The sequence below is a fragment of the Microtus pennsylvanicus genome, chromosome 3 (assembly GCF_037038515.1).
Source record: "Microtus pennsylvanicus isolate mMicPen1 chromosome 3, mMicPen1.hap1, whole genome shotgun sequence".
In the NCBI taxonomy this organism is placed as follows: Eukaryota; Metazoa; Chordata; class Mammalia; order Rodentia; family Cricetidae; genus Microtus; species Microtus pennsylvanicus.
This window is the reverse complement of record NC_134581.1, coordinates 62,938,607-62,964,131: the sequence shown is the minus strand read 5'-3', so window position 1 is coordinate 62,964,131 and position 25,525 is coordinate 62,938,607. Positions and strand designations below refer to the sequence as shown.

The following is a 25,525-nucleotide window of genomic DNA, read 5'->3' as shown; positions in this document are numbered from 1 at the left end:
GCCAGACTGGCCCCTGCTTCTTAAATGCTGGGATTAAAGGTGTGCCACTATGGCCAGACTGATCCATCCTCTTTAAAAAAATATTTTAAATAAATATGCAATTTTCAGATGGTGTTTGTGTGCACATGTGCCATAGCGTGTGTACAAAGGACAACTTTGGGAGGTGTGCTTTCCTGCCAGATCAAAGTAGGTGTCAGCTGTGGGGCAGGAGCTCTTACCTGCGGAGTCGTCCAGGCGCTGGAGTTACAGGTGCATACCATTACACCAGGCCCTCACCCCTTTTTTGTGTGGAGGTCAGACAGCAAGCTGAAAGAGTCAGTTTCCCCCTCTACCACATGGGGTTCAGAGATCTAACCCAGGTCCTCAGGCTGGGCAGCAAGCCCCTTACCTGCTGAGCCACCTTGCTGGTCGTTTTATCAGGGGACAGAATCTGGCTATTTCTAATGATGGCTTGAAACCCAAGACCGTTGCGCACAGTGTGATGGTATAAAGGTGTGCTGTCACACTGGCCAGTGAAAAGCATGACTCAGCTAAGGTTCTAGTACCTTCGAGTGTCAGTGAAAGGGGATATGCAGTCACATGAGCTGCTTGTGGTCCTGGCCTTGCCTCTGCACATCTCCTCCTACTGTGCCGTAAGACTGCTCAGCTTAGCAGAAAAGACCTCCACCCAGCCTGACATCTGGTTCTAGGTCACCCTTCTAAGTTCATGCCCTGGTTAGAACACATTCTCTAAAATGCAGAGGATGATGACACACGCAAATCTCTTAGCCGGAGGCCCTTCCAGTGCTCAGACCCAGTGAGAGCTCAGCAAGGGTCTCTGCTAAACCATGGAGGTGGTCCCCTGCCTGTCAGACACAACACACTACTGCTGTCAGCTTTGGTCACTGGTAATGCCAGGAGATTCTGACGGCACAGCAGAGAAATAGAGGTCGAGCCTTTGGGAAAGTAGATCAGGAGGAGCTGGGGACCTGCTTTCCCTCTGAAGGACCTTGTCAAGTGCAAGAAACCAAGCGAAAGAAGCCCAGACCTACTCATGTGAAGAGGTAGAGCTTTATTGAAATATAAACATTCAAGAACATGTAAGACAGAAAATAACCACAACATATACGGACACTTGCTGTGAGAGGACGTCTGAGGTATTTATTCACGGCCTAGGCTACCATGTGCTATCACATTTTTTTTTCTGGTTAGAATACATACAAGACATGAAAAGGGGGATGCTGTCCTGCCACGTGACTTTCAGGACTATGCCTGCAGGGGAAGCTCCACTTGGGCCAGAGCCCTAATGCTGGGCACACATGGGCACCCAACTCTTGCATTTTCTGGCTAGGAGCCTGCTGCTGGCTTGAGGGAAGTGAGGGGCATGGAGAGGGACAGGTGGACAGCTGCCTGGGGAAAGAGAAAGGAGATCTGATGACCAGAAAGACCTGCATTGTCCCCGTTTCCCCTGAATAGGAAGGGTCTATCCTTCATGACTAAATCCTGAGACACACTGGCCAAATAGCCTTCTCACAGCACCAGAACCCAGACGTCCTCTACCCAACCCTGCATGTGCCTGGTGGGTAAGGCTTCTGAGGCCAGAAGAGGGTCAGATCCCAGTATAAGAGCTATGTGTGTGAGTTACTGAGCATGTGTGTCCTGGGGCAGGGACAGGAGCCAGAAGTCAGCAGAGTGGCGCTTGCCAGGTTGAGGTATATCTGTGCACGAACTTTTGCTTTCCCTTTCTTGTCCTAGTCAGGACTGCTGGGCCATGGGGTGGTTTCACTGCCACGACCCGAGTAGTCCCAGCAGGTGATGCCTTATGTAGAGCACACTGGGATGAGAGTGGAGCCCTGGTAAGGACCACCCTTTCTCTGCCACAGTGGCCTGTTCCAGTTACATGCTAAGAGGAGACAGAGCTCTCAGTTCTGGGGCTCAGCCTTAAGCAGGGCCCACAGCCATTTCCTATGTCCCAAGGCGAGGGCTCCAAGGGCAGAAAGAAACCCTGCCCTACTCTGTCAGCTGGGGTAAGGGCAGAGAGAACCAGTGTGGTTTCAGGATCCACCAGCAAGCATGGGTCCCTCCACCCCATCCTCCTGCTGTGGCGATCCCTGAGTCACCCCACCTGCTCCACCTCCTGGCCAGAGCATGGGCAGGTTGGAGGGAGGCTGGCTGCACCGCACCCGGCTGGGGTGATCTGCTTTCATTTCTTTGGTGCTACAACAGCAACAACAATAAAAATTAAAAAAATTAAAGTCAGCAAAACATATATAAAAAAGATTACAGAGATGCAAATACTTCCTGAAGAATCAAATATCAACAATTACAAATCTGAGGTATTTCTGTGAGCCTGACATCAGCATGTCTGGGGCTGGTAGGGCTGAAATGGCCCCAAGAGACGACAGAAGGGGCCAGAGACAAGTGGTATCTTGGGAGAACTGGCCAACATGGGCAGGCAGGGAGCTGAGGTTTAGGGATTAAATGGAGTCTTGCCAGGTAGGTCCCAGGGCCTTCCTCCTTTTCATGTGCAGAGGCCCTGAACCTGAAGCTTGCCCTCACAGTTTTTTTTTTCTTAGAACAACAAAGGGAATATTCCAGGGCCCTGAGGACTGAAGTTAAGACTTGGATTGAGAGACTCAAGCCCAAAGAATCAAGCAGTAAGCAAGGAGGACTGGGAAGGCCCACCCCATCCCATGCTCAAAAGATTAGAGCAAGGAAGACAAGCTTCTGCTCCTAAAGCCCCAAATGGGACTTAAATACTGGGGGACTGGGCAGACTAAGAGATTGGTGATCCTGGGGTGAAGGCAGAAGGCAGCAGAAGGGAAATAAATTAAGGGGAAGGGAAATGAAAAGCCTCCAGCCCCATGTCGCCTTACAGATTGTCGATACACTGCTCTGGGATGGGGAGTGGTTGGGAACCCTGGGGAAGCTGGATGCTCAGATACCCCACCCACTTCTCCAGGACAATCCCTGATTGGACAACGCTGCTCTGTCCTGCCCCTGCCCCCCTTCCCAAGTCTCTCCTTGTCCCCAGAGTACAGCAGAACCTGAATGGAGCCTGAACAGACGAACACTTCCAAATTCAACATCTGGCCAGATGGTATCTGATGTGGGCTCCATGAGATGAGGTAAATTCTGTGCATCAATCTCCCTTATTCTCTGCAGGAGAGTAGGGAATGGGTGCTGGGTGCTGCTCATCAGAGGGACCAGCTGGTGGAGGGCTCTGCACTGGGGGTGCCCCGGGATGAGGTAGGACTTGGTGAGCAGTGAGAGCTGGTGCTGGTGCTGCTGGTGCCGCTGCCAATGCTCTGGGGAGCAGAGCCTGCAATGAGGTGGACCACTGGTTTCTGGGCAAATAGCACACCTGGGGTGGGAGGAGAAGCAGTATGGGCTCAGTTCAATTAAACAAGGCATGACTGTTGACCTAACCTTGTGTGCTCCATTCTCCTACCATGCTCCAGCTGTCAGTGGAAGCCCAGACAATTGTCCTGCCATCAAAAGGTCATACGCTGCTGAAGGATAGGCATGTAACCAGTGTCTTTGCTAGAATGACATAAATGTTCTGAGCCTGATGTAGCTCTGCTGTTGGGGACATCATAAGGGTTTTAGAGAAAGGAACACAAGTACAGCCCAGAAAAGGTTTTGGTGGAAAGTATGTGTCTAGATTCCTTGAAAGAGAAAAAGCAGCAAACTGAAGAGATGGTGACCAGGGAACCTGAGACAAAGCAACATGAGAGGTTATGCCACTGGGGCTAGTGGTTTAGGCAGCAGTAGAGTAAGGGGCTAAAGAGGTGGGTGGGGCCTTGAATAGCTATAGGAACCCATTTGGAGGCCCTGAAGTTTTTTTAAAATATTTATTTATTTATTATGTATACAGCATTCCTTCCATGTATACTTGCAGGCCAGAAGAGGGCACCAGACCCTATTACAAATGGTTGCTGGGAATTGAACTCAGGACCTCTGGAAGAGCAGGCAATGCTCTTAACCTCTGAGCCATCTCTCCAGCCCCCGGCCCTGAAAGTTTTAAGCAGGAGAAGGACACCAAGACATTTGGAACTCAGAATGCTCCCTGGAAGGTCAGAGAATGAGGATGCTCAAGTCCTAGGAACCCTGCAGAGGAGTTGGCTTAGCAGTGGCAGCAAACACAGGCGTGAGAAGCAGCATGCAGAAGGGAGTTAATGGAGGATGGTAGCCTTGAGTCTCAGAACCACCTGAGGTTCCTGGACACCACATCCCCACTGAGAAAGCTTGGGGCAGACAGGGTCAAGACAGGTGAGAGGCGCATTTTGTCAGAGTGTTGGGAGCCTCAACTCCTGACTTTTTCTGAGAGCAAAGGAGAAAGTTACCCACTTCTTCGTCCTAGGAAAATGACAATAGGATATTGAGATCTAGCCATAACTCCCAGTTCCTGTTTTCTTCAGGACTCAAACTAGGCCCAGATGTCCCAAGCCATATCATGAATGGGCACAGGGTACCAGGACAACACAAGAGACTGGCAAGCCACAGTGGCATGGCTGTTTCTAGGAATTTATCCTTTCCTGGCTGCATTCTGATGCTGTGGCAGGTGGCCAGGGGCTATTCCTAGGGAAACACACTGGTTAGAATGCAAGGTTTTACTGGTCTGCACATGGATGTTCTCACCAGGCAGCCAACATACCCTATACCCTGGTAAAAACAGGCAGATGTCACCCAGCCTGAGCTTGCACCCAAGTCTGTATCTTAAACAAATGGAATAGCCAGGGATTCAGGGTTGGGTCTGTTGCCTATGTGAACTCTATGTTGACTTTGAAAGATACAGATGCAAACCCAACCACCTACAAAAATACTACAGGCAGCCGGGCGGTGGTGGCGGACACCTTTAATCCCAGCACTCGGGAGGCAGAGCAGGTGTATCTCTGTGAGTTTGAGGCCAGCCTGGTCTACATGAACTAGTTCCAGGATAGGTTTCCAAAGCAACACAGAAAAACCCTGTCTCAAAAAAAAAAAAAAAAAAAAAAAAAAAAAAAGATATAATTGAAAAACAGCAAGGCCCCCCAGGGTCAAGGCTGCTTCTGCAACACTCAGATTCACTGCTGGTATATATTTAGTTTTGACAGGGTCTCATTCTGTAGTAGTCTGGCCTTGAACTCATGATGTGACTGTCTTAGTCATCTGAGTGCTGGAGCTGCATATATACGCTACTATACCTAGCTACATGAGTATCATAGTCCTTAGTTTATTTAAGACAGGGGATGGGGTTGGAGTGATAGATCAGCAATTAAGAGCAGTGGCTGCTCTCCCTGAGGACTTGGGTTAGATTCCCAGCATCCACATAGTGTACAGACATACATGCAGATAATAAAGTACTTTTTAAAAGAAGATATGGATCTGGGCATGGTGGTGCAAGCCTTTAATCCTAGCACTCAGGATCTGAGTTTAAGGTCAGCCTCATCTATAGAATAAGTTCCAGGGATAGCCAGAGCTACACAGAGAAACCCTGTCTCACTACTCCCCTACCTCAAAACACATACAAACAAAACAAAACAAAACAAACAAACAAACAAAGACCATTAATGAGTCAGGGAAAGGAGTCTTGCTCTCTGGAAGACTATGCATGGTAAATGGTGACCTAGCTCATAATATTCTGAAAAGTGTATATAGGATTGTTGATAAATAAACCCTCATGCTAAATGACATCTTCAACAAGCCAGCCACTGACTGGAAGGGTTCCTATCACTGTTGAAGAAGACTGGCCATCTTATCAATCTATGCACCTATAGTCCAGGACCTCTGTATCTTAGGAATCTTGATTCAATGAAAAAGGACAACTCCATTCCTAACACGCACGCACACACGCACACACCCCATAGCACGTGCCCCAAGGTATCTGAGAGAGCAAGACAGGGCAAGCTGGGAAGCTGCACTGTGACTGGCAGCTAGCATGGGTCTCCCCGCAGCTCCAGGGCCTACCTGCATAGGTGGTGCCATCAATATCCACAGACATATTGATGCTTCCAATGCTGCTTGTAGTCAGGTTCAGTGCTGCAGCAGAAGTCTCTGCTCTGTCTTCTGTGGAATCAGAGACAGTAGACCTGGTCAAGCTTCCTGCTGTCCTTGGGTGCTGCTTAGTCAAGTTGGTCTGTGGTCTAACACTCACTAGTAGCTGTCTCAACTACCTCTCATCATAGGTCTGGCAGCAGAACCAGGCTCACCAGCTGCTGCCAAGTTATTCCTGGACTCTCAGAGTGAAGGAAGAGCAGGCCAACCCCAACTGGGTTCCCACTGTACATCAGCTCCGGAAATGAGCCCTGGCTTCCTCCTGCCCCTGATCCATCTGAACTGTAAGGATCTCTGGAGAAGGATCTTTTGCCTCTAGCACCTTGCCTTCCCTGCCCTCTGGGGCAGCTGGCACACAGGATGTCTGCCTGGCTCTGACCTTTGCCTTCCCTCTACAGAGTCAAGCATTCTTCCACGTGAGTTGCCTTCTTCCACTGGTCTCTAAATGGTCCCCTCTTCCAATCATAGAGGAGGGCTGCCTGGGAATCTCAATGGCTTCTTTCACAGCTGCCTCTCTTCCCAGCACACAACTGCCCATGTTTGCTGACAGAGAGCCACAGCAACAAGGGCATAGAAAGAGGGCTTGAATGGGAGAGCCGGGAGAAGAATGAGGGAAATGGAATGTGTATTTTAGGAAAAAAAGGTGGAAAATTAGAAAAATGAAGAGGGGAAAAGGGAAAATGTCAAACGTACTGCTAAACTTATATTGCCTACTTCTTTTCTTATTTCTGAGGTCACTGGTGTCTCTGCTATTTCTCAGGAAGGACAGACCTGACCGCAGCCTGCATCAGGTAAAGTGGATGGGATGGATGCAAACCCTGTAATTTAGACAGAGCAAGAGGCTAGGAAGGGTGGGGGGAGCACAGCATCTGTCTCCTCTGTGAATAACCACTTTCCTTTTTGTTAGAGTACAAGGACTTCACTGCTGGAAGCAACTTCTGACCTAGAAAACATCAGGATGGTGAGATCTTGGTGGGCACAGAACCTCCAGTGGTTCTCTTCTGGCCACTAAAGTCTTCTAGGGCAGTGAAGGCAATGGAAGGATGATTGGAGAGGATGTTTCCTAGGCCAGGAGGTCAGGACATATTACAGCCACCCAGCCTCAGGGCCTTGAGTGGAGCTGGGGTGTGGCAGGCACTATGAAAGATGGAGTTACACACTGATGCTTACCCCTGCCGTTGATCCTGATCTTCATGGGGAGCTGCCGTGCCATGCTGAAGAGGTTGCGCTGGAAGGCCTGCTGCACCAGGCGCTGCTCCTCCTCCGACAACCTTGATGTCTTCTTCTCAGGGGGCTCCCCTGATTCTAGACGCTCCCGTAGCTGCTCCAGTGTGCCTGTCCGGTTGCCAGCCTGCTGGCCTGCCAAAGTCCCAGGCACAGCCAGGCGATTTGGCACAGGCACTGTTGTCACTGGGACTCCATCACCTGAGAAGGAAACAGAGCTAGACTGAATCCACAGTGACTTACCCCTCCACCTCAATGCCCCTCCTGGACAAAGGGAAACTGGGCTTCCTTTCTCCATCCCTTCCCTCCTCCAAAGGCCCTGCTCACCTTTCCTGAGAGTAGATGCTGGGGATATCCGAGGGCTACTGGCATTGGTACCACTGCTGGAGCCAAGTCCAAGGATAGAGAATCGGATCTTGGGAGGCGATAGAAGGGCAGGGGCCCCAGCAGTGGCAGCACTAGCAGCAGCAGCAGCGGCGGCAGCAGCAGCAGCAGCAGCAGTGGTAGGAGAATAGCCAAAGAGGGAGGAGCTATAGCTGGGCCTCCGACCTTCCCGACGATTGCCATCAATGGCAGCCTGTAGTTCAGCTGGGGAGCTCAAGGCTTTCTTCTCACACTCATAGGCATATAGATACTTCATGTACCTACAGAGGGAGGAAGAATAATATATAAAACACAGTACCAGAGACTATCTAGTTTAAGCTGATGTGTCTTTGGAAGCAGCCTTGATCAGGCAAGAGCTAGAGTGTGGCCTGTACAGCAGAAATAAAAAGAAAGTCTGGGCTCACTGGACACATTCCTTCAGGCTTCTCTAGTGCTACTCAGATATACACACTGCTTGAATCTGAAGCATCAGTCATAAAAGGAACCTTAAGGCTTTAGCTAAAATCTTTCCCACTGGCCTCTATACCTTTGGAATGCCTTTAAGAAGCAAATCTTCCCACTGGATGGGACCCAGGAGGGCTGCCCTTCTTTTTATGTTTCATCTGTCCCAAGGATCCATTCTTTCCCCCATACACTAACATTCTAATTACAGCTATTTCTGCTAGAATAGTCCTGATGGATAAAGCCTTTCTTTCTTTTTACATTTACTTATTTTGTGTGCATGTGTGTGCACACATTATGGGCATGAGCGCATGCATGCCTTGGTGCTGGTATGGAGGCCAGAGAACAACTTGCAGGAGTCCTCTTCTTCTACAATGAGGATTGGGCTCTAGGTACTCAACACAGGTAGGCAGGTATGGCAGCAAGCAGCTACCTGCTGAGCTTTCTTTCTGGCCCCCAAAACTTATAATCTTCCCTCCCTCCCTCCCTCCCTCCCTCCCTCCCTCCCTCCCTCCCTCCCTCCCTCCCTCCCTCTCTCTCTCTTGAGACAGGGTTTCTCTGTGTAACAGCCCTAGCTTTCTTGGAATCTACTCTGTACACCAGACTGGCCTTAAACTCAGAGATCCATCTGCCTCTGCCCCCTGAGTGCTGGGATTAAAGCTGTGTGTCATCACTGCTGCCTGGCCCTTACCATCTTTCAATAAAGGCCAGGGCATGATACCTGACAGATATGTCAACTGTTCTTTCACAGAGAAGCTAGAACATTCCAGAAGAATATTTTCCACTTTGGCTTTCATTCTAAATGGCTACTCTTGGATTTACTGTTTCTGTCAACCCTTCTAACTAGTCAATCAGTAACAAAACAGGTCAGCGACCAAATGAGGGTGGACTGACCCGAGGCTGAATATAGGGTAAGAGGGGCTACTGGACAAAGTGTAGAATGTAGGGACAGAAGCCCAAGTCTGAATTTCAGGTCTACTGGCCCAGTATGGCATTGGCTAAATTGATTAGCACAGGGTTGTTTTTATAATCTACAAAATGGGAATGGATCTATTTGCCAGGGCTGATTATGAGGTTTAAATCACACAGAATAATAAAATATTGACATACAATAATCATGGTGAGGACATCTCTTCAGGTCTGAGGGATTCACCTCAAAGGCTCCTCACTGTTTCAGGAATCTAAGTCCTTTCTTCCCTTCCTCAACTTGGGCCTAAACAACCTAATATGTGCTCAGTTTCCTTTTCAGCTGCGGCTACTCACTGGGTCCTGAGAGTGAAGGCAGCACTGGTGATGGACGTGGGCAGGTTCAGGCCTTTGGTGATCTCCCTCCAGATTTTCTTGTTGATTATCTCCACCAAGCCCCCCTTCTCTGTGACCAGTTTATATAGCATATACAGGTCCAGGATCTGCTTGGCCATTATGGGAATCCGGTTGATAGGAGTGCCTGTGATTGTCCAACAAGACAGAGGCTGTGTTAGTCATGCTGAGCAAGAAGGCATCAAATCTGTACACACCATTAGTAGGCTGTACACAAAGCTTGTGACTCTCAGAAGTGTGCTCTGACTCTAACGCCCTAGACATGACACAATTAGACTCAATGCCAGTTCTGTCCAAAATAAGTAGGACAGGCCCAACTTGGGGGTTGGTGTGTGTGTGTGGTCTGAAGCAAGTTCCTTAGCCTTTCTGATCTAGATGAATTTAGAGGGTGTTTTGTTTGTTGTCAGAAATACAATCTCAGATGATTTCTAATAGTTTGGCAACTTACATTCCTGGAGCCTTTGGAGTCAATTTCTGCTCAGGCCCTGCCGACCATCCACCTGCTTACATTTTTGTTAGTACTAAGAACAGTTAAGAAAACATGCTCCTAGGCAGACTGCCTGCCTTCTCTCCTGAGACAGGATGAAGAAACATGTTTTCTTTTTCTCTTATGACTAGACAAGTCAAAGTAGATACTGGACATAAAGGTCTCTCAGGGAATAAAAAGCCACTCAACAATTCTTTTCCCACTCAGTAATCACTCCACCTCCTCCCTGGCCTCTGAAAGAGGGAGGGTCAGAGCAGCTTCCGCCCACTGGCCCAGAGGGGAAGTGAGAGGGAGCCGGGGACTTGATTAGGAAACCTGGCACTGGGCAGGAAGGGCTACTAATGAGCACCAGGGGACAGGAGTGAGGGAGGGGCCCAGGTCCTTTCACAGAAGGCTGGGATGCTCGTCAGGAGGCGTGATGGATGACTGTCATTTGGCAGCCTCGGGATTAATGATCTGGAGGTCAGAGGGGAGAATTCCACAGGGAAGGGTCAGCATCCGGGGCAGCGAATGAGACTTGTTGCCTTTTGATGGCAAACTCCTCTTACTGTACATGGACTGCTGCTCCTGCCCCACCCCTTCCCTGCCCCCATCTTATTGAGTTGCCTTATAGTGGCAAAGCAGCATGAACAGAGGCTGTTCTTTTCCAGTGCTGATACTTTACCCTTCAGCTGAACATCAGTCTCACCAGGAATAACATTTTTGGGAGCAGGGTCTAGCAAAGTTGACCAGGCTGGCTTCAATGTAAAACCCTCCTACCTCAGTCTCCCAAGTGCTGGCCTTCTGAGACAGGACAACATGGCCCACTCATCAGCTGTTTCAGATAATCCAAACAGGAGAATGGAATAAAGGGCTTCCTGCCCCACCCTAAAAAATATTTTATGTGGGAGCTGAAAAGGTGGCTCAGCAGTTAAGAGCATTGGCTGTTCTTCCAGAGGCCCTGGGTTGGATTCCCAACATCTACATGGAGGCTCACAACCATCTATAATTCTAGTCCCAGAGGATCTGATGCCCTCTTTTGGCCTCTGTTAGAATTGCATGCACATGATACACAGACACATACAGCAAAATACCTACACACATAAAATAATAAAATATATGGGCATGGTGGCACAGGTCTATAATCTTAGCACCTACGAGGGAAAAGGGGGTGGATCTCTGTGATCTGTGAGTTCAAGGCCAGCATGGTCTGCAAAGAGAGTTCCAGTCCATTCAGGGTTACATGGTAAGACTGTCTCAAAATAAATAAAAATTAAAAAAAATTATCTGTATTTGTCTATGTGGAGGCCAAAGAATATTTTGTGTATCATCTCAGGAATGCCTCTACCAGGTCCCCATTTCTGAAGAGAAACCAGTGTGAACACAGCTATGGGGATTACCCTGGTAGGACCAGACCTCTTTTGTGTGAATGGGGAGGCCATTGGACTTTCAAGACCTTTGTCTTGACCAGAGAGCTGTTTTCTGACCCGTTTGGGAAAGGTCATGAAGTTATGTTTAAAAATGTGTAGGTAAGGGCTGGAGAGATGGTTAAGCTGTTGAGAGCCAGGCTCACAACCAAGAATGCATAGGTAACCCAAGGAAAGTGATATATGCCTTTAACTACAAGTACTGAGAAGCCTGTGATAAGAGAATCTCAAGTTCACGGCTAGTCTCTGCTACAAAGACTACCGATCACTGTCTTTAAATATATAAATAAAAAGACAAAGGAAACCCAAACAAATTAATACAGAAAACATCATATTCCTGACCTACCCCCCAAATTCTCACAGCTCCAGGTGGAGCACTGTGCTGCTCTCAACAGCAAATCCATTCCTGCCACAAAGACAAAATGCCTGAGATGGTAGAGTTGTGCAGGTCAGGGTTGGTACTGTCTTCTCTTGGAGGCCTATCCTCCAGAAACTTCAAGGTATCTTCATGTGAACGACTTGTCACTTCAAAGTAAGAGACGTGCACACTGACCTCACCTTCACCTCCTTAACCTGGCTCCCTTGTCCCCTCTCTGCCCTTTCCTTCCAAGCACCTCTGCAGTCCTTACAAGTTAGACAGGGACTTCCACATCAGTCCCGGCTGTGCTCATCACCCACTTTCAGGTTGTTTGGAGATCCCACTGCCTCTTTCTTCGAGGTACCTCTCACAAGTATCTTTCCTTTTTGGCCTGGGCCACCAATCTGGGCCAGGTCATTGGCTCGCTCACAGCAGCCTGGATCCACACCTATGATCTGCACGCTGTAGCCAGATCACCTCTACTCTTATTAGCTATTTTACTTGCTTATTTTTAAAAATAATCTATTTATTCTTATTTTATGTACACTGGTATCTTGCCTGCATGTGAGGGTATCAGATGCCCTGGAACTGGAACTACTGATAATTGTGAGCTGCCATGTGGGTGCTGGGAACTGAACCCAGGTTCTCTGGAAGAGTAGCCAGTGCTCTTAACTGCTGAACCATCTCTCTGGCCCCTCACTTGCTCATTTAAAAGCCTACAAAGTCTCATGGCTTATCCACCTCACACCACTAGGTCATATGATCCACATTCACCAATACTCCACAAAAAATTGTCTATTTTCAGCAAATCCCAGTCACTGCTCTCACTCCAGTCACCTGAGCCTTCTCAACATCACCCTCAAGTCAAGCCCACTTTTGCCTCTACTACCCCTCCTCCTGTCTGACATGACTTATCTCAGCTCAAGTTTCCATGCTGTCCGTTCTTCAGCATCCACTGCACCAAGCGAGAACTTTCTCTTGAGATTTTAAAAAATGATTTATTTTTATGTGCGTTATTTGCTTGTGTGTATTTCTGTGTGAGGGAATCTTACTCACTGAAACTGAAGTTACAGACAGCTGTGAGCTGCCTTGTGGGTGCTGGGAATTGAACCAGAATCCTCTGGAAGGACAGTTAGTGCCATCTCTCCAGCGCTGGGAGAACTTTCTAACTCCTCCAGGTCTCATAGATTCTTTCCCTCTCCTGATTTCTGTGATACCCTTCCAAATTCAGCAACTGCTCTCATTGTTTCATCTACTCAAATGGTTTCTCAGGACTATTAAATCTGTAAAAGCAGGAACTATTTTTCCTTCATGCTCTAATATTATTGTAGCAAAATCAGCATATTAGGCAGACTAAACAATAGTGTTTCTTTCTGGGAGTAATGGAGTACATGGCTGTAATTCCAGCACTTGGGAGGTAGAAGCAGGAGGATCCAGAGTTCATTTTCTACTACGTAAGCCATCCTGGGACAACATGAGACCCACTCAATGAGATTCATCACTAGACCCATTTGGATGTCTAACAGTAAGAGGCCTGAAGAGGCTGTCCCCCTCTCAGGTCCTGCCCTGGGTCATTTGGATCGCAGTCATTACTCAAGAGCCTGGGGAATAGAAGCTCAGAATGAGCAGGGCCTTTGCTCTGGCTCCCGGTTATGAAGACTAGCAGGAGAAGATGCATGCAGAGGTAGGGCGCTGGCAAGTCCATCAGTGGGAGGAGTGGGGAGGGAAAGTGCCGAGAGAAGATGGCTGGGTATGGAATACATGGGTCATCTGTAGCTGAGCACTTAACCAGCATAGCAGGGTTTACCATCTAGAGATGCACTGTTCTTCAGAAGGTCAGTGAAGAGCTAAATACATTTCAGATCACCGTATCTGAACAACACTATTTTCTTCTGGATCATTTTAACATTAATACAACTTCCAAAGAAATGGTCATCATTCATCTAGAGACAAGCCAGGTGTGCAAGATGAAGGTGCCAGGCTATTTATCCTGTTCTCTCTTTCTCTCCCCTTTCCTCCCTCTCTTTGTTGTTGTTGGTTTGAGACAGGGTTTCTCTGTGTATCTCTGGTTGTCCTGGAACTCGCTCTGTAAACCAGGTTGGCCTCGAACTCAAAGAGATCCACCTGCTTCTGCTGGGATTAAAGGTGTGTGTAACCACCTCCTGGTTTATCTTGTTTTCTGACTGAAGTGAGTGTAGATACTAGCCATGACAGACTCTATTGTATTCATAATATCTGCAAGCAGTTTTTCAGGAAGGATTTTCATGTTCATGTGAAATAGTCACTAGGCAAGGCACTGGCCACTGGAGGTCTATGAAGGGCAATACTATTGCAGAATGATTAGGTATTGCTGGGAACTGCTTAGGGAAGAAAACAGACCTGAGAAGGTAAGAAGGCCAGAGCAGTATTTGAAGTCAAAGCTATACCTTCACTAGGAACTTCACCCAGCTCCCCTGCAGGGGAAGCAGACACCCCTGGTAAACATCTCACACCAGAGACTGCAGCTATGTGCAGAGAAAGCCACGGTTCTGCTTTCCTTCACTCCATCAGCTCCTATTCCAGGGGAGGCTGCTGGTAGAGTCCACAAGAGGACTGGTACTGTTTGTCTGGTTTGAGGCTAAGCCTCTGTTAGAGTGTTAACATGGCTCCCAGAGCAGGATGGCTCCTGAGCACTCTCAGAAACAGTGTGCTTTCCTTACATTATCCAGATAAACCAGACACAAAAACCTGCCTAGCCTTGGATTTTTCCTGGCAAACAAGAGAACCAATTGGAGTCCTCAGGCTGGTTTCTTAGCAGTTTGCTTTGCACTAAGTGGATCTGGAAGCCGGTTTTTTTTTTCCTTTGTCCAAAAGGAGATGCTACTATGAAAACAGAGGGAGGTCTGTTAAGGGACTGGGTCAAAATCAGGTGTGTGTGTGTGTACACAGGAGATAGCAGATGCAGGCCACAATTTCATCTGTAAAGTTGTCTTGGTTAAGGTTTCTATTGCTGTGATGAACACCATGACCAAAAGCAACTTGGAGAGGAAAAGGTTTATTTGGCTTACATAATCCTAAACCACAGTCCACTGAGGAAAGCCAAGGCAGGAACTCAACACTGGCAGGAACCTGGAGATGGAACCTGACCAGGGGCGGGAGAAGAGCTGCTTACTGTCTTGCTCAGTCTACTTTCTTATAGAATCCAGGACCACCAGCCCAGGAGTGTCCTCACCCACAGCGGGCTGGGCTCTCTTCCATTACTCACTGATGAGAAAATGCCCTACAGGTTTGCTTATAGCCCGATCTTATGGAGGTATTTTCTCAATTAAGGCTCTCTCCTCTCTGGAGACTCTAGTTTGTGTCAAGCTAACATTAACTTGCAGGACAGAAATGAAGAATGTCGTTTAGACGACGTTCAGTTTTAAAGGCTTAAGAATGCATGAGTCAGGCTGGGTGGTGGTGGCGCACGCCTTTAATCCCAGCACTCGGGAGGCAGAGGCAGGCGGATCTCTGTGAGTTCGAGACCAACCTGGTCTACAAGAGCTAGTTCCAGGACAGGCTCCAAAACCACAGAGAAACCCTGTCTCAAAAAACCAAAAAAAAAAAAAAAAAAAAAAGAATGCATGAGTCAAAAATTAAAATAAAAATTGGTACTTGTGAGTATTACTTAAAGTGGAGGCTTGGTTTTAGAAGCCTGCCTGAGTTAGGGACTAATGCTGCCAAATGACCTTGAAATGGTTAATCAGGACTCCTTTCTTTTGAAAGACGACTGTGAGACTTAAGATCTGGTCTAGGAAGTTCATGTCCACAAGCAATGGCTGCTTCCCCAGAGTTCTGGAGAAGGGGAAAGGGTCTCTGGCTGCTCTCTAGGCTGTTAGATCCTTCTCTATACCAACAAAGTCTGATGAGAGGGGCATGCAAAGAGCTGCAGAGCTTCTGCAAGGAGACAAACACCCATGGAAAAGAAGTCTGTGGGTGGCTGTATTAGCCCTGCAGGAGACCATCCCTACTCTAGTGGGGGAGGGGGTGTCTGGGGGGGCACTTGACAAGGAAGCCTGCAGACTGTCAGTCACTGCTATCAAAGCATGAGCTAGGATTGAGGGTAATTAATCATGCTCACTCTGACAGGAATCCAGGGCCTTATCTGTACCCCAAGAAATGCCACTGGTCTCTAGTTCCCTCCTCAATAAAGGAGACTGACAGTTGCAACAAAGAGGGCCCTTATCAGATTTCAGCCAGGGAGCCTAAGGCAGCCCCAGGGACGGATGTAAAAGGCTTTTATGAGGGCTAGGGACCCAAGCAAAGCCTTTGAGACTCCTGGGGCTTTAACCCTTGTTGGTGGGAATGCTGCTGGACACAAGTACTAATAGGCTAGAGCTGTCAGCAGGGGCTTCTAGTGTAGAAATGGCTGGGCAGAAGCGCTCTCTGGCCTGGCACCCTCTCTATCATTTAGGTTGTACAGACATACTAGAGTAGGAAAAGGCAATAGAGACAGCTGCCTCTGGTTCTAGACACAAAGATGGGAGTCTAGGAGAATGCTGAGGGGAAGCCCCTTTCTTCCATCACAGAGAATGGCCTGTTCCAAGGAAGACCAGCAACAATATGGGCAAAGAGACTCAAAGGGTGCTTTCCTGCCTAGTGGTCAGGGGTGAGGGCCCAGGACCCAGGGTGTGGCCCTGCCAGCAATCCTTGTCTGCTTTTTCCTGGCTTCGAAAAGGTCATTAATCACGCCCATAGCCTGACTGTCAAGACAGCCAACCAGCGTGTATAGAGGAGTTAAAATCCATGTAAGACCGGGAATGTGTACAGGCAGGCATGCATGCATGCAGGAAGGCAAGCTGGCATCCCCGCCATTCCTCTGTATATTAATCCTTGGCCTGCCCCTCAGGAACAAGGGAAATAACTGGTGATTTCTTCCTCTGACCAGTTTATGACGCCCATATCTCCCAATAGGAGCTTGGGTAGCAATGCCTAGCAGTCTGCAGCAGTCTGTGCCATGTTGTTCCACAAGGAAAGGCAAAAGGAAGGACGTGCCAATATCCATTATTAGAATGACCAATATACTTCAGCCCTCTGCCTCCAAATGCACACAGCAATGATCTGTAACTTACACATGGTGTAGAACGCTAATCTGAGTAGACAAAGGATTTTCCACAAGCACCCATGGAATTAACCCTCAGGTCAGAACATGAAACATTTCCACTTTCTCTCAAAACCCTTTCTTCCTAATAATATCTATTCGCCCTCCCACCAGTGCTGGCGGGGTCCATCATTCTGATGTGCATTTTCTTGAACTTTATATAAATGGATCATACATAGCAAAACGCTTGTGTCTGGCTTTTGTTCCACATTAAGTCTGTTAGAATCACCCTGGGTGTGCCAGCAGTATTCATTCTTACGGTTGTGTGGTACTACACTGTCTGACCCAGACAAGACTTATTACTCACATTTACACTTCCTTCAGAAAGGAGCAAGATTCTGGCTGCTCCACAACCTGGGAAGCTAATTGCTTTAGGTGACACTATATTCTGCTGTGGTTAATAATAAAGTCACAGTTATAACCCATACAGCAGAGTGCGAGCTCAGCATTCACAAATCCCTGAGGTCAAAGGTTAACAAAGAGTTTGAAGGAGGTAGGCTGTAGTCCTCCTATTTGTTTGTTAGTGGATCACATCTTGCCAAAGTTCAGAGGAGAAGGATAGTAGCCAGGCTAGGACATATACCGCTATCTGCTTCTTCTGCCATCACAGATCCTCACCTTGTCCTAATGGTTTAAGTGGGCCAAAACCTCAGCTCAGGCTTTCCTTAGGCCAACCTCTAAAACGCTGACTTATACTACAACAGAGGGCACAGAGTACTCTAAATAACTGAATTTTGCCATGCGCTAATTCACCAAGGCAAGATTCTGAAGGGGAAAGAAGGTGAATTTAATAAAGTGAGGAATTCAAATTAATTGTACTATTGAAAAACCAAACTCCTTTTCCCATTATTATGGATGGCTGAGGAAGTAGATGGTATTAAATGACAATTAGAGATGGGAGGAAGAAAAACAGTGCACTTAGCAACAGCAGCTAGATCACCTGGGGGAGAGAAAAGGCTCGAATTCAAAGACTAACCCTGAGAGTATCACAGACTTGCATTTCAGGCTCTCACTTGTGGGTAAACTTTGAAGACAAAGCTTCTAAACCCACTGCATCTGACAGACAACATCTTAGTCTATTAGAAAGGGTGTCCAGGGCACAGAGCACTGACAGCAAGACACCAGAGCACAGAGAAACCACCCCCACCAAAAGGCAAAGCAATATAAGTCAGGAACATTTCCTTGCCTGATGGATGATAAGCACACAACAGAAGGAAAAACACTCAAATTGCACTTTGAGGCAGACCAAGCTCTTTTCCCACAGTAAATTCTTTGTATATGCACATCAAAAACAGATCTAACAATCCACTGGGGAAAAACCAAGGCCAGTTTGTAGCTGTGACAGAACTGGCGTGAGGGCAGATCTCTGAGTGAGGTCTTGACAAAAGATGTCTTCCTTGTGACCATGCAGTTGCTTATCCTAACATGTCAGGAGTGGGAGTAGGGACGTGGAGACAGATAGGATAACTAGCTAGAGGGGATTCTGGGAGTTTCTTCTGAGTCCACTCCCTCATCCTGCCTCAGCAAACAGCAGACTGCTGAGCTGTCACACTTGTCCTTCCAAGAGACAAGACTGACCTGGGCATGAGACTTCCCCTTGCACACAACATTCTATTCTGTGTTAAGCAAATCCTCTACTAGACAGTGGCCAGTGAAGTGGTGGGTACCCTCTGCTACAGGAGGCACAAGGTTTGCCTGAGTCCCTACAAGTAAGTCATGGGGCTGCTGGTGTTAGGGACGAGTCTCTCAAGCACTGGCCTAGGACTTAGGAGACCAAATGCTAAGTCCGCTCTCCAGATTTGGGTAAGTCACAATTTAACTTCTGTTCTTTCTATCCCATAGAGCTGAAGCTCTTGGTGGCAAAGTATCACATACTAGATTGAAAATGTTCTGCAAAGTGTACAGGATAATATTAAAAATAACTGTAAAATTACTCCACCACTACCACCACTGCCACCAGAGCTCACACTTTTGTTTTTCCTCTCAGGAAAGAGTTTTTCTTTCTCACTGAAGTGAAAATGCAACTACCTATACATGCCCTTTGCTCATCACACTTACAAATTACCCCTCCCCTTGGGCAGTGGGAAACTAAATGTGCATTGTATAAGAGAATGAGAGCTCAAGCTATCCACAGTGAGTTAAATTGGCAGGCAATTTTATTTACTGTTTGGCTTTATTTTTGGCAACACACACACACACACACACACCTTGGCATATATATGCAGAAGAAAAGGACACTGGAGCTCTGAAATCTAATCATTCTGAGAACAATGTTCTGCTTGGAAAAGAGACTCTTAATGCAACAAAATGTGTGTAATTCAACTTAGCTTCAGTCCACAAAAGGGAAGAAAGAGTTGGTCTTAGAGAACCCTGGGGTCTCTTCATAGCATTACTTTACTAGAGAACTGCTGCAGAGCTTCTCCTCTTCTTTCTCCCTAAGGGAGCTTAGCAGAGCGATCTTGGAAGTAGAACACAAGCTTCCATACTGACTAAGTGAACATTTGACATCTTACAGATAAGGAAAGTGCCGCCAAAGAGAAGACTTTGCTTAAGATCCTGGAGAAGGGTGGATGTTTGCCTGGCTTTTGCACAATCCACAGCCTTTTCCGTCTCCAAGGGCCTCATTTCCTTAGGCCAGCAGGAGCTCAGCCCACTGTGATTTTAGGCTCCTCTCCTGACAGACTGACCTATTGGGAGGGGAGGGGCCACCAGGGTGCAAGTAACTGAGCTGGGTCTAGAAACTAAAGGCCAAAGGCTGAAAGGCCCATCTGTTGCAGTCAATTCACCCAAATGTGTTAACAGGCGGGAGACAGCACAAAGCAGCAGTTACAACCTGTGCCCCTTCCCACATGATGGCTGTTTTTATCACCTGCAGCTGCAGTCATTTGGGGCAGCCTGCTGTGTGCTGCCTCCCTCAGAGCCCTGTCTACTTCCTCTGAGGTGCTTGCTATAAGGAAGCTGCCCAGCCCAGCTCCTAGCCCAGGGGAGCATGACCAGGACTTTAAAATTCAGTTTATACAATAGGTCTGGTGGAATCAATTGCTGCTGAGATCCCAGCTCAGGAGACCTACACTTTGAACACCCTACATATTCCACTCTGAAGAGTGATAAGTAAGAACAGACAACACGCCTCTCACCAGTAAAGGTGTAACTTGCTTCCCAGCTCATGGGAACCCCACTCATAGTAGACTAGCAGCTAACAGTGTTCCAGGAAGGAGGTCCTGGATCAGTCTCAGAGACTGTCTCTGTGCTCCAGTGTGGTCTCATGGGAACCCCACTCAACCGAGACTAGCAGCTAACAGTGTTCCAGAAAGGAGGAACTGGGTTGGTCTCAGAGACTGTCTCTGTGCTCCAGTGCGGTGTGGACTCCTGGAGCTCTCTTCATACTCTCAAGCAGGAGGTGAGTGGGGAGCTTGAGACACACTGCCTGACAAAAGCTGACCCTAAAATGAGGAAAGATGATTTTCATGGCGTTTTTCCTCCTGTGGAGAAAACTTTCTATTTACTCTTTCCAATCATATGGCAGTAGCTCTTTCTAGAGAGCAATTTCCCCCCAAAGGCCGATTACAATATCTAGAGGCATTTCTTGTAGCCCAGAATGGCTTCCAATAAACCATGTAGCTGAGGCTGGCCTCGACTACTTCCACCCCTGCAAGTGGAGCAATTATAGGTATATGCCCCACATCTGGCTTATAGAGACATTACAATATCACGACTGAGCTTTAATATTGAAATTTACTAGGAAGAGGCCAAGGATACTGCTAATATTCTTCAGTGTACAACAAGTGTACTTCCACAAAAAATGATAATCCAGTCCCTCAAGTCAATAGCTGCTAAGGCAAAGAAAATCTGCCTAGAGTTACCAACAAGCAGAAGACTGAGTTATCTTTACTCTTTTGGTGATACCAGCAAATGGTGAAATATCTAGCAAAAGTGCTGAAGACAAGCCCAAAGAGCTATAGACCAACATCATCCACAGCTGCCATCACGCAAAAACATGCTAGATGACTAGCTGGCGGCCCCTGGACAGCAAGGCCATGAAGACTGCATCCTTCTACTAACCTAAACTACAACACTGCTACCGAAATGAAGCAGAGCTACACCAAGCTCCAGGCAGCTCAGTCACCTGCAGGGCAGGCTGAGTCAGGAGAACCAACAAGATGCTCAGACAGCAAACATCCTAAGCACCACCCGCCTGGTTCCAGAGATAGAGGTATGACAAGTGACTGTCCCCCAGGAGCCGCAAGTCTAAAGGAAACTTGAAGGAGTAAACAATTAGCAATCTTACCCATGACTAGGCTGATCTAGCTTATACTTTCTTTTTTTTTTTTTTAAACCCTTCTGGGAAGAGAGAAAGACAATGAAGTAGAAACTAAGGCAGTAGAGCTCCACTGCTGATTCAAATCTATATTGCTATGGCAGCCCCTCTGAGACAGGATCAGCTCCTGCCTTTGCACCAGCTGGGCTTGTGGAGCTTGTAAATAATTAAAAGGTAATTGGAAGGCGAGGCCAAAGTATTAAGTGGATTTCTCTCTCTTAGGGCACTGGGAGTTTCCCTGCTGCCAGTCACATCATCATTCAGGGCTATATTTTTGTTTTCTACTCACACATACCAACCAGCTCCAGATAATTGTTGGAGGGGTAAACTAATTAGGGCTACGAATACTGCTCTGATAGGCTTGGAGACAGAGGAACAAAGCCTCTAACCTTCCTACCGCCTTTTAAAGCAAATCAGTAGTGAGTGCTCACTACACTGAAGGCATAGGCTTAGAAAAAGGAGTAAAAAGGGAGAAGCAGGGGAGAGAGGTGAGGGAGAGAGGGGGAAGAGAAGTAAGGAAAAGAAGTGGGGAGAGGGAGAGAAAATGAGCTGTGTATTCAATAATATTTAGCTGCCATCAAAGCGCAACCTAGAACAAAGAAAAATAGTCATTCCCAGATCTTAATAAAGTTGCTAACATATCTCAAGGAATGTGTGATCAGATTTAGAAGGTTTCTAGTGAAGGGGATGATGGTGGCTATATCTTGAGGGTGATGAACATGGAGCTACATAAATTGTTAAGGGTCCAGAGTGGCTGAAGTCCTGGCCATGCTTCCTGAGGCCTGACCTAGCTGGTGAACCCATTGCTGTGACAGGATATAAAGCCAGGAAGTTGAGTCATTGGGCTCAAGAGTCAGTCACAACCTGGTCCAGAGTGGAGCCAGCTATAGGGGGTAGTGTGGAGGGAGGAGGACAAAGAACTGAGAAGTGGATTATAACTGGATGTCTACATACTCAGCAGTTAATTTGCAGGATTATCCCAACTATGTCAAAGAGATCCAATAGGTAATGTTGGCCCTTCCTTTTCATAGAACATTTCACACCCTCCAAAACAAGCAGAGGGGTCTCTATGCTTTTACTTACCTTTTCTCAGTCTACGTGGGACTAACTACGCCAACAGTACATGCCACATGCTTACCTAAATGAAACCTGAGGCAGCTATAAGGCTACAATAAAAACATATTTAAATTTGATATGTCTCCAGAGACTAGTTAATTGGAAGAGAGACAAAAATAAGGCAGGGCCAAATCTATCTTTTGCTAAGGTCCTCTCTGCTCCCTTCAATCTGGCTGTCAATTATTTAAATAACCCTTGGACAAGGCGGAGTGAAGGAGGACAGGCAGCAGTAGCACAGCAGCCACTCTGCAAGTACTTAGTCGGGACAATGTGAGGCAACACACTTACCCCTCTTCTGCATAAAGACAAAGAGGTCATCCAGAAATTCTTTCCTTTCAGGGTCACCGTCCAGTTCATACAGCTGCAGGCCAGACCCCAAGAGAAAACCACAATGAAACATCCCATCTCACTGTAGGTGTTACCCCAGAGCTCCTACAGACATCTGAGTAACTACAGATGTGACTCATTTGCCACTCACATCTCTGTGTTTAGGGGAAAGGCACATCCCACTGCAGAACTGCTTCTATCTTTATCAAAAAGACATTACAGACCTTGGCAAAATCTCGAGAGATCTCTCTTCCCCGGCCTCCATCAGTATCATCGCTCCAGGCCAAAGCACCATTCTGAAGGGGACAAAACACAAAATTGAGAGGGGAATGGGAATCATGAGTGAAAGAGCCAGACCATCATTCAGGCAAAGATGACCACCCTCAGCATCCCTGCCCTCCTGCTCACTAGAAAAGCCTATTCAGGACCCTCTACTATCTTTTCATGAATTTCCTGTTTTGCTTTTGAAGATGACTTCAAAATATGGCTGGTTGGTGGGTGGGTTTCAAAGAACCATTCTCCCTTCAAACTTTAGTCTTTCAACCCAGCCTACCACCAGAAAAAATGCCCAGTGACTGGAGGCCACCACAGCCTGAGACTATGCCTGAGGTGCAGACTAGGCACAAAAGGCAATTTTCATTAGGAAATTAAAAAACAAAACAAACAAAACCCAAGCTTTGGTTAGATCAAAGCAATGTTATTCAGTGGAGTGGGAGGGAAGGGGAAGGAGCCTGTGTTTATGTTCTTCATTCAGCAGGCGCCTCTTTACCTCTTCTATAGGAAACCCACCCTTCACCCGGTTGCATTAAGAACCCCAGAAACTGTCTCTGTCTGCTGCTAGTTCAGAATTTCAGTCTTTCGAAATTATGTCATCTCCATCAGAAGGAACATTCCTTGATAGAAAATCAATCTTACTATTTTCTTTGTACCTCAGCACAATACCACACAGTCTGGAAGTGATCAATTTGTTCTTTGAACTAAAAATCTCTTCCAAATACACAAACATGCATACCATAGAGATAGTGCAAGCACCTCTGTGCAGTGGCAAGTATGAAATCTCCCAGTGTAGTTTTCTGTTCACTCTGTCCTAGTGGATGCAACCAGATACCTTGAGCTATGACACACCCGCTCCTCCCCTCTCCTGGACCACAGGCACACACAGGTGCACCACCCTGCTAGCAGGGTGTGGAAGTGCTGGAGAAGCCAAGGGGGCTAGGAGAAGAGATTTCTTGGAAGAACACTTTTCAACTGCACAGGAATCTTGTTCTAAAACCATGAAATGATAGCCTGGGCGACTTCTACTCTGCACCCATATGCACACCCTACACCCCTGTGCCTGAAAGCAAGAGGCCATTATTGAGCTCTAGTTTAAGGCCATACTTTGCTTTTGTTACTAGAAGCTGGCTCTAAGATGGAGACCCACTTCCTCCTCACAGCAGCAACAGCACGGTAAGTCTGACAGAGAAGTAACACCTTGTCAGTTGAAATGAAACAGATTATGACAAATTGTTTTCCCACTTATCTAGTGAAAGATGTGTGTAAAAAGGTGCTTGGTCAGGAACTGGACAGTGCACAATCAGATCCAGAGGCAGACACTGTTACTAGTGTCCTTTCAAGTCAATAACCAAGTAGAAAAAAATAGTTTTTTCTTTTTCTTTTTTTTTTCTTTTCTGTTGTTCAACCCCACATTGTAATTATAGTCACCAGAAATCTAGTATCATCTGGTGGCAACTAGCACAATGAATAATCAAGATGAATATGCCTGTTAGGTCAGCAAAACCAGACAGTTACATTTGAACCCCTTTCAAAGGGTGCAGTAGGTTGCCCTAATGCCCAATGATTTTGTTTGAGCCAGTAATTCCTGCTGGAAAGTCAATTATCCTGGGAGCTCCTATTGGTTGAAAGACATTTAATGGGGGATCATTGTGCTTCTGTTATGTCAGCTGTTTACTGTGGCAGCTCAATTTCCAACTCTGCAGCTAAAGATCTGAGGCCAATGCTCACAGGAGGATTCTTTATCAGTCACCAAGACGAAAACACTGAGTATTTGCTAATTACAGTAACTTGCAGGCATCCCAAGGCTCAGAAGCTGTGTCACTCTCAGTTGGAGGGAGAGAACCTAATCCACAACCTTGAATTAGTGGGGCTTTCAGCAGTGGGGGAGGGGTGTGAGAACAAGCATGCCAGTGTGGCCACCTTAGGGCTATGTGTGAAAATAAACACCCAAGTGACAGCAGAGTTCTACAGACAGAAAAGAGAAGAATGCTGGGGTGAAGAGGGGGTTGGGAAAGAGGTTGGTATCCACTATATCTCCTCTACTTTCTCCAGCTCTGCCCCAACTGCAAGGGATTCTAAACATTGGCTATTGCCATAAAGTAAGAAACAGCTTATAATGTGCCTGGTCCAGAAAGGAGTTAGCACTAGAGGGTGGAGTGGAGAGAGCGGAGAAGAACAATAATTGAGAACTACATTCTAAAGTGGATACCAACGTACCCTACAGTGACAGGATTGTAGCCAGAAACATCTCTAACCCAATAACCACAGAGGAGGACACTGGCCACAGGACAGAAATGAGACACTGAACTTTTTTTTTTAAGAATGTAATGAAAAAGAAGTTGCCTGAGATTGTGTGTCTTCCTTCTTCTGTTTCAAGGCAAAGAAGGACAGTCCATTCCTTCTCTTTTCTTTTTGGCTTTTTGTGACAGGGTTTTCTGTGTAGCTCTGGCTGTCCTGGAACCTGCTCTGTAGACCAGGCTGGCCTCAAACTCAGAAATCTGCCTGCCTCTGCCTCTCAAGTGCTGAGATTAAAGGAGTGCACCACACTGCCCAGTGATAGTCCATTTCTTAGCTTAAAATACTTGGTTGGGACCTATGCAAAAATCTCTCACTATTTTGTCTTGAGGCAGTTATTAAATTTACTCTGCTTTGCAGGTTCTTCTGGGCTAAAGTGAAACTAACCCTGTAGCCAGCCTGTCTGTCACAGTCCAGTGGGATGCCAGTTTCTTCATGA

General features: G+C 47.1%; 1 protein-coding gene across 1 annotated transcript in view; it reads right to left on the bottom strand.

Moving 5' to 3' along the window:
• Positions 1-1,029: 1,029 nt before the first annotated feature.
• Arid3b (AT-rich interaction domain 3B) overlaps positions 1,030-25,525 on the bottom strand; it is a 48,743-nt gene continuing 24,247 nt past the window's right edge. Inside the window, exons 3-9 of the mRNA XM_075965798.1 lie at positions 22,740-22,811; positions 22,477-22,549; positions 9,328-9,511; positions 7,567-7,883; positions 7,186-7,440; positions 5,929-6,027; positions 1,030-3,343 (exon numbers count right to left, since the gene is read on the bottom strand). Coding sequence (XP_075821913.1) covers positions 3,177-3,343; positions 5,929-6,027; positions 7,186-7,440; positions 7,567-7,883; positions 9,328-9,511; positions 22,477-22,549; positions 22,740-22,811 — 1,167 coding nt within the window. The 3' untranslated portion in view covers positions 1,030-3,176. The remainder of the gene's footprint in view (positions 3,344-5,928; positions 6,028-7,185; positions 7,441-7,566; positions 7,884-9,327; positions 9,512-22,476; positions 22,550-22,739; positions 22,812-25,525) is intronic.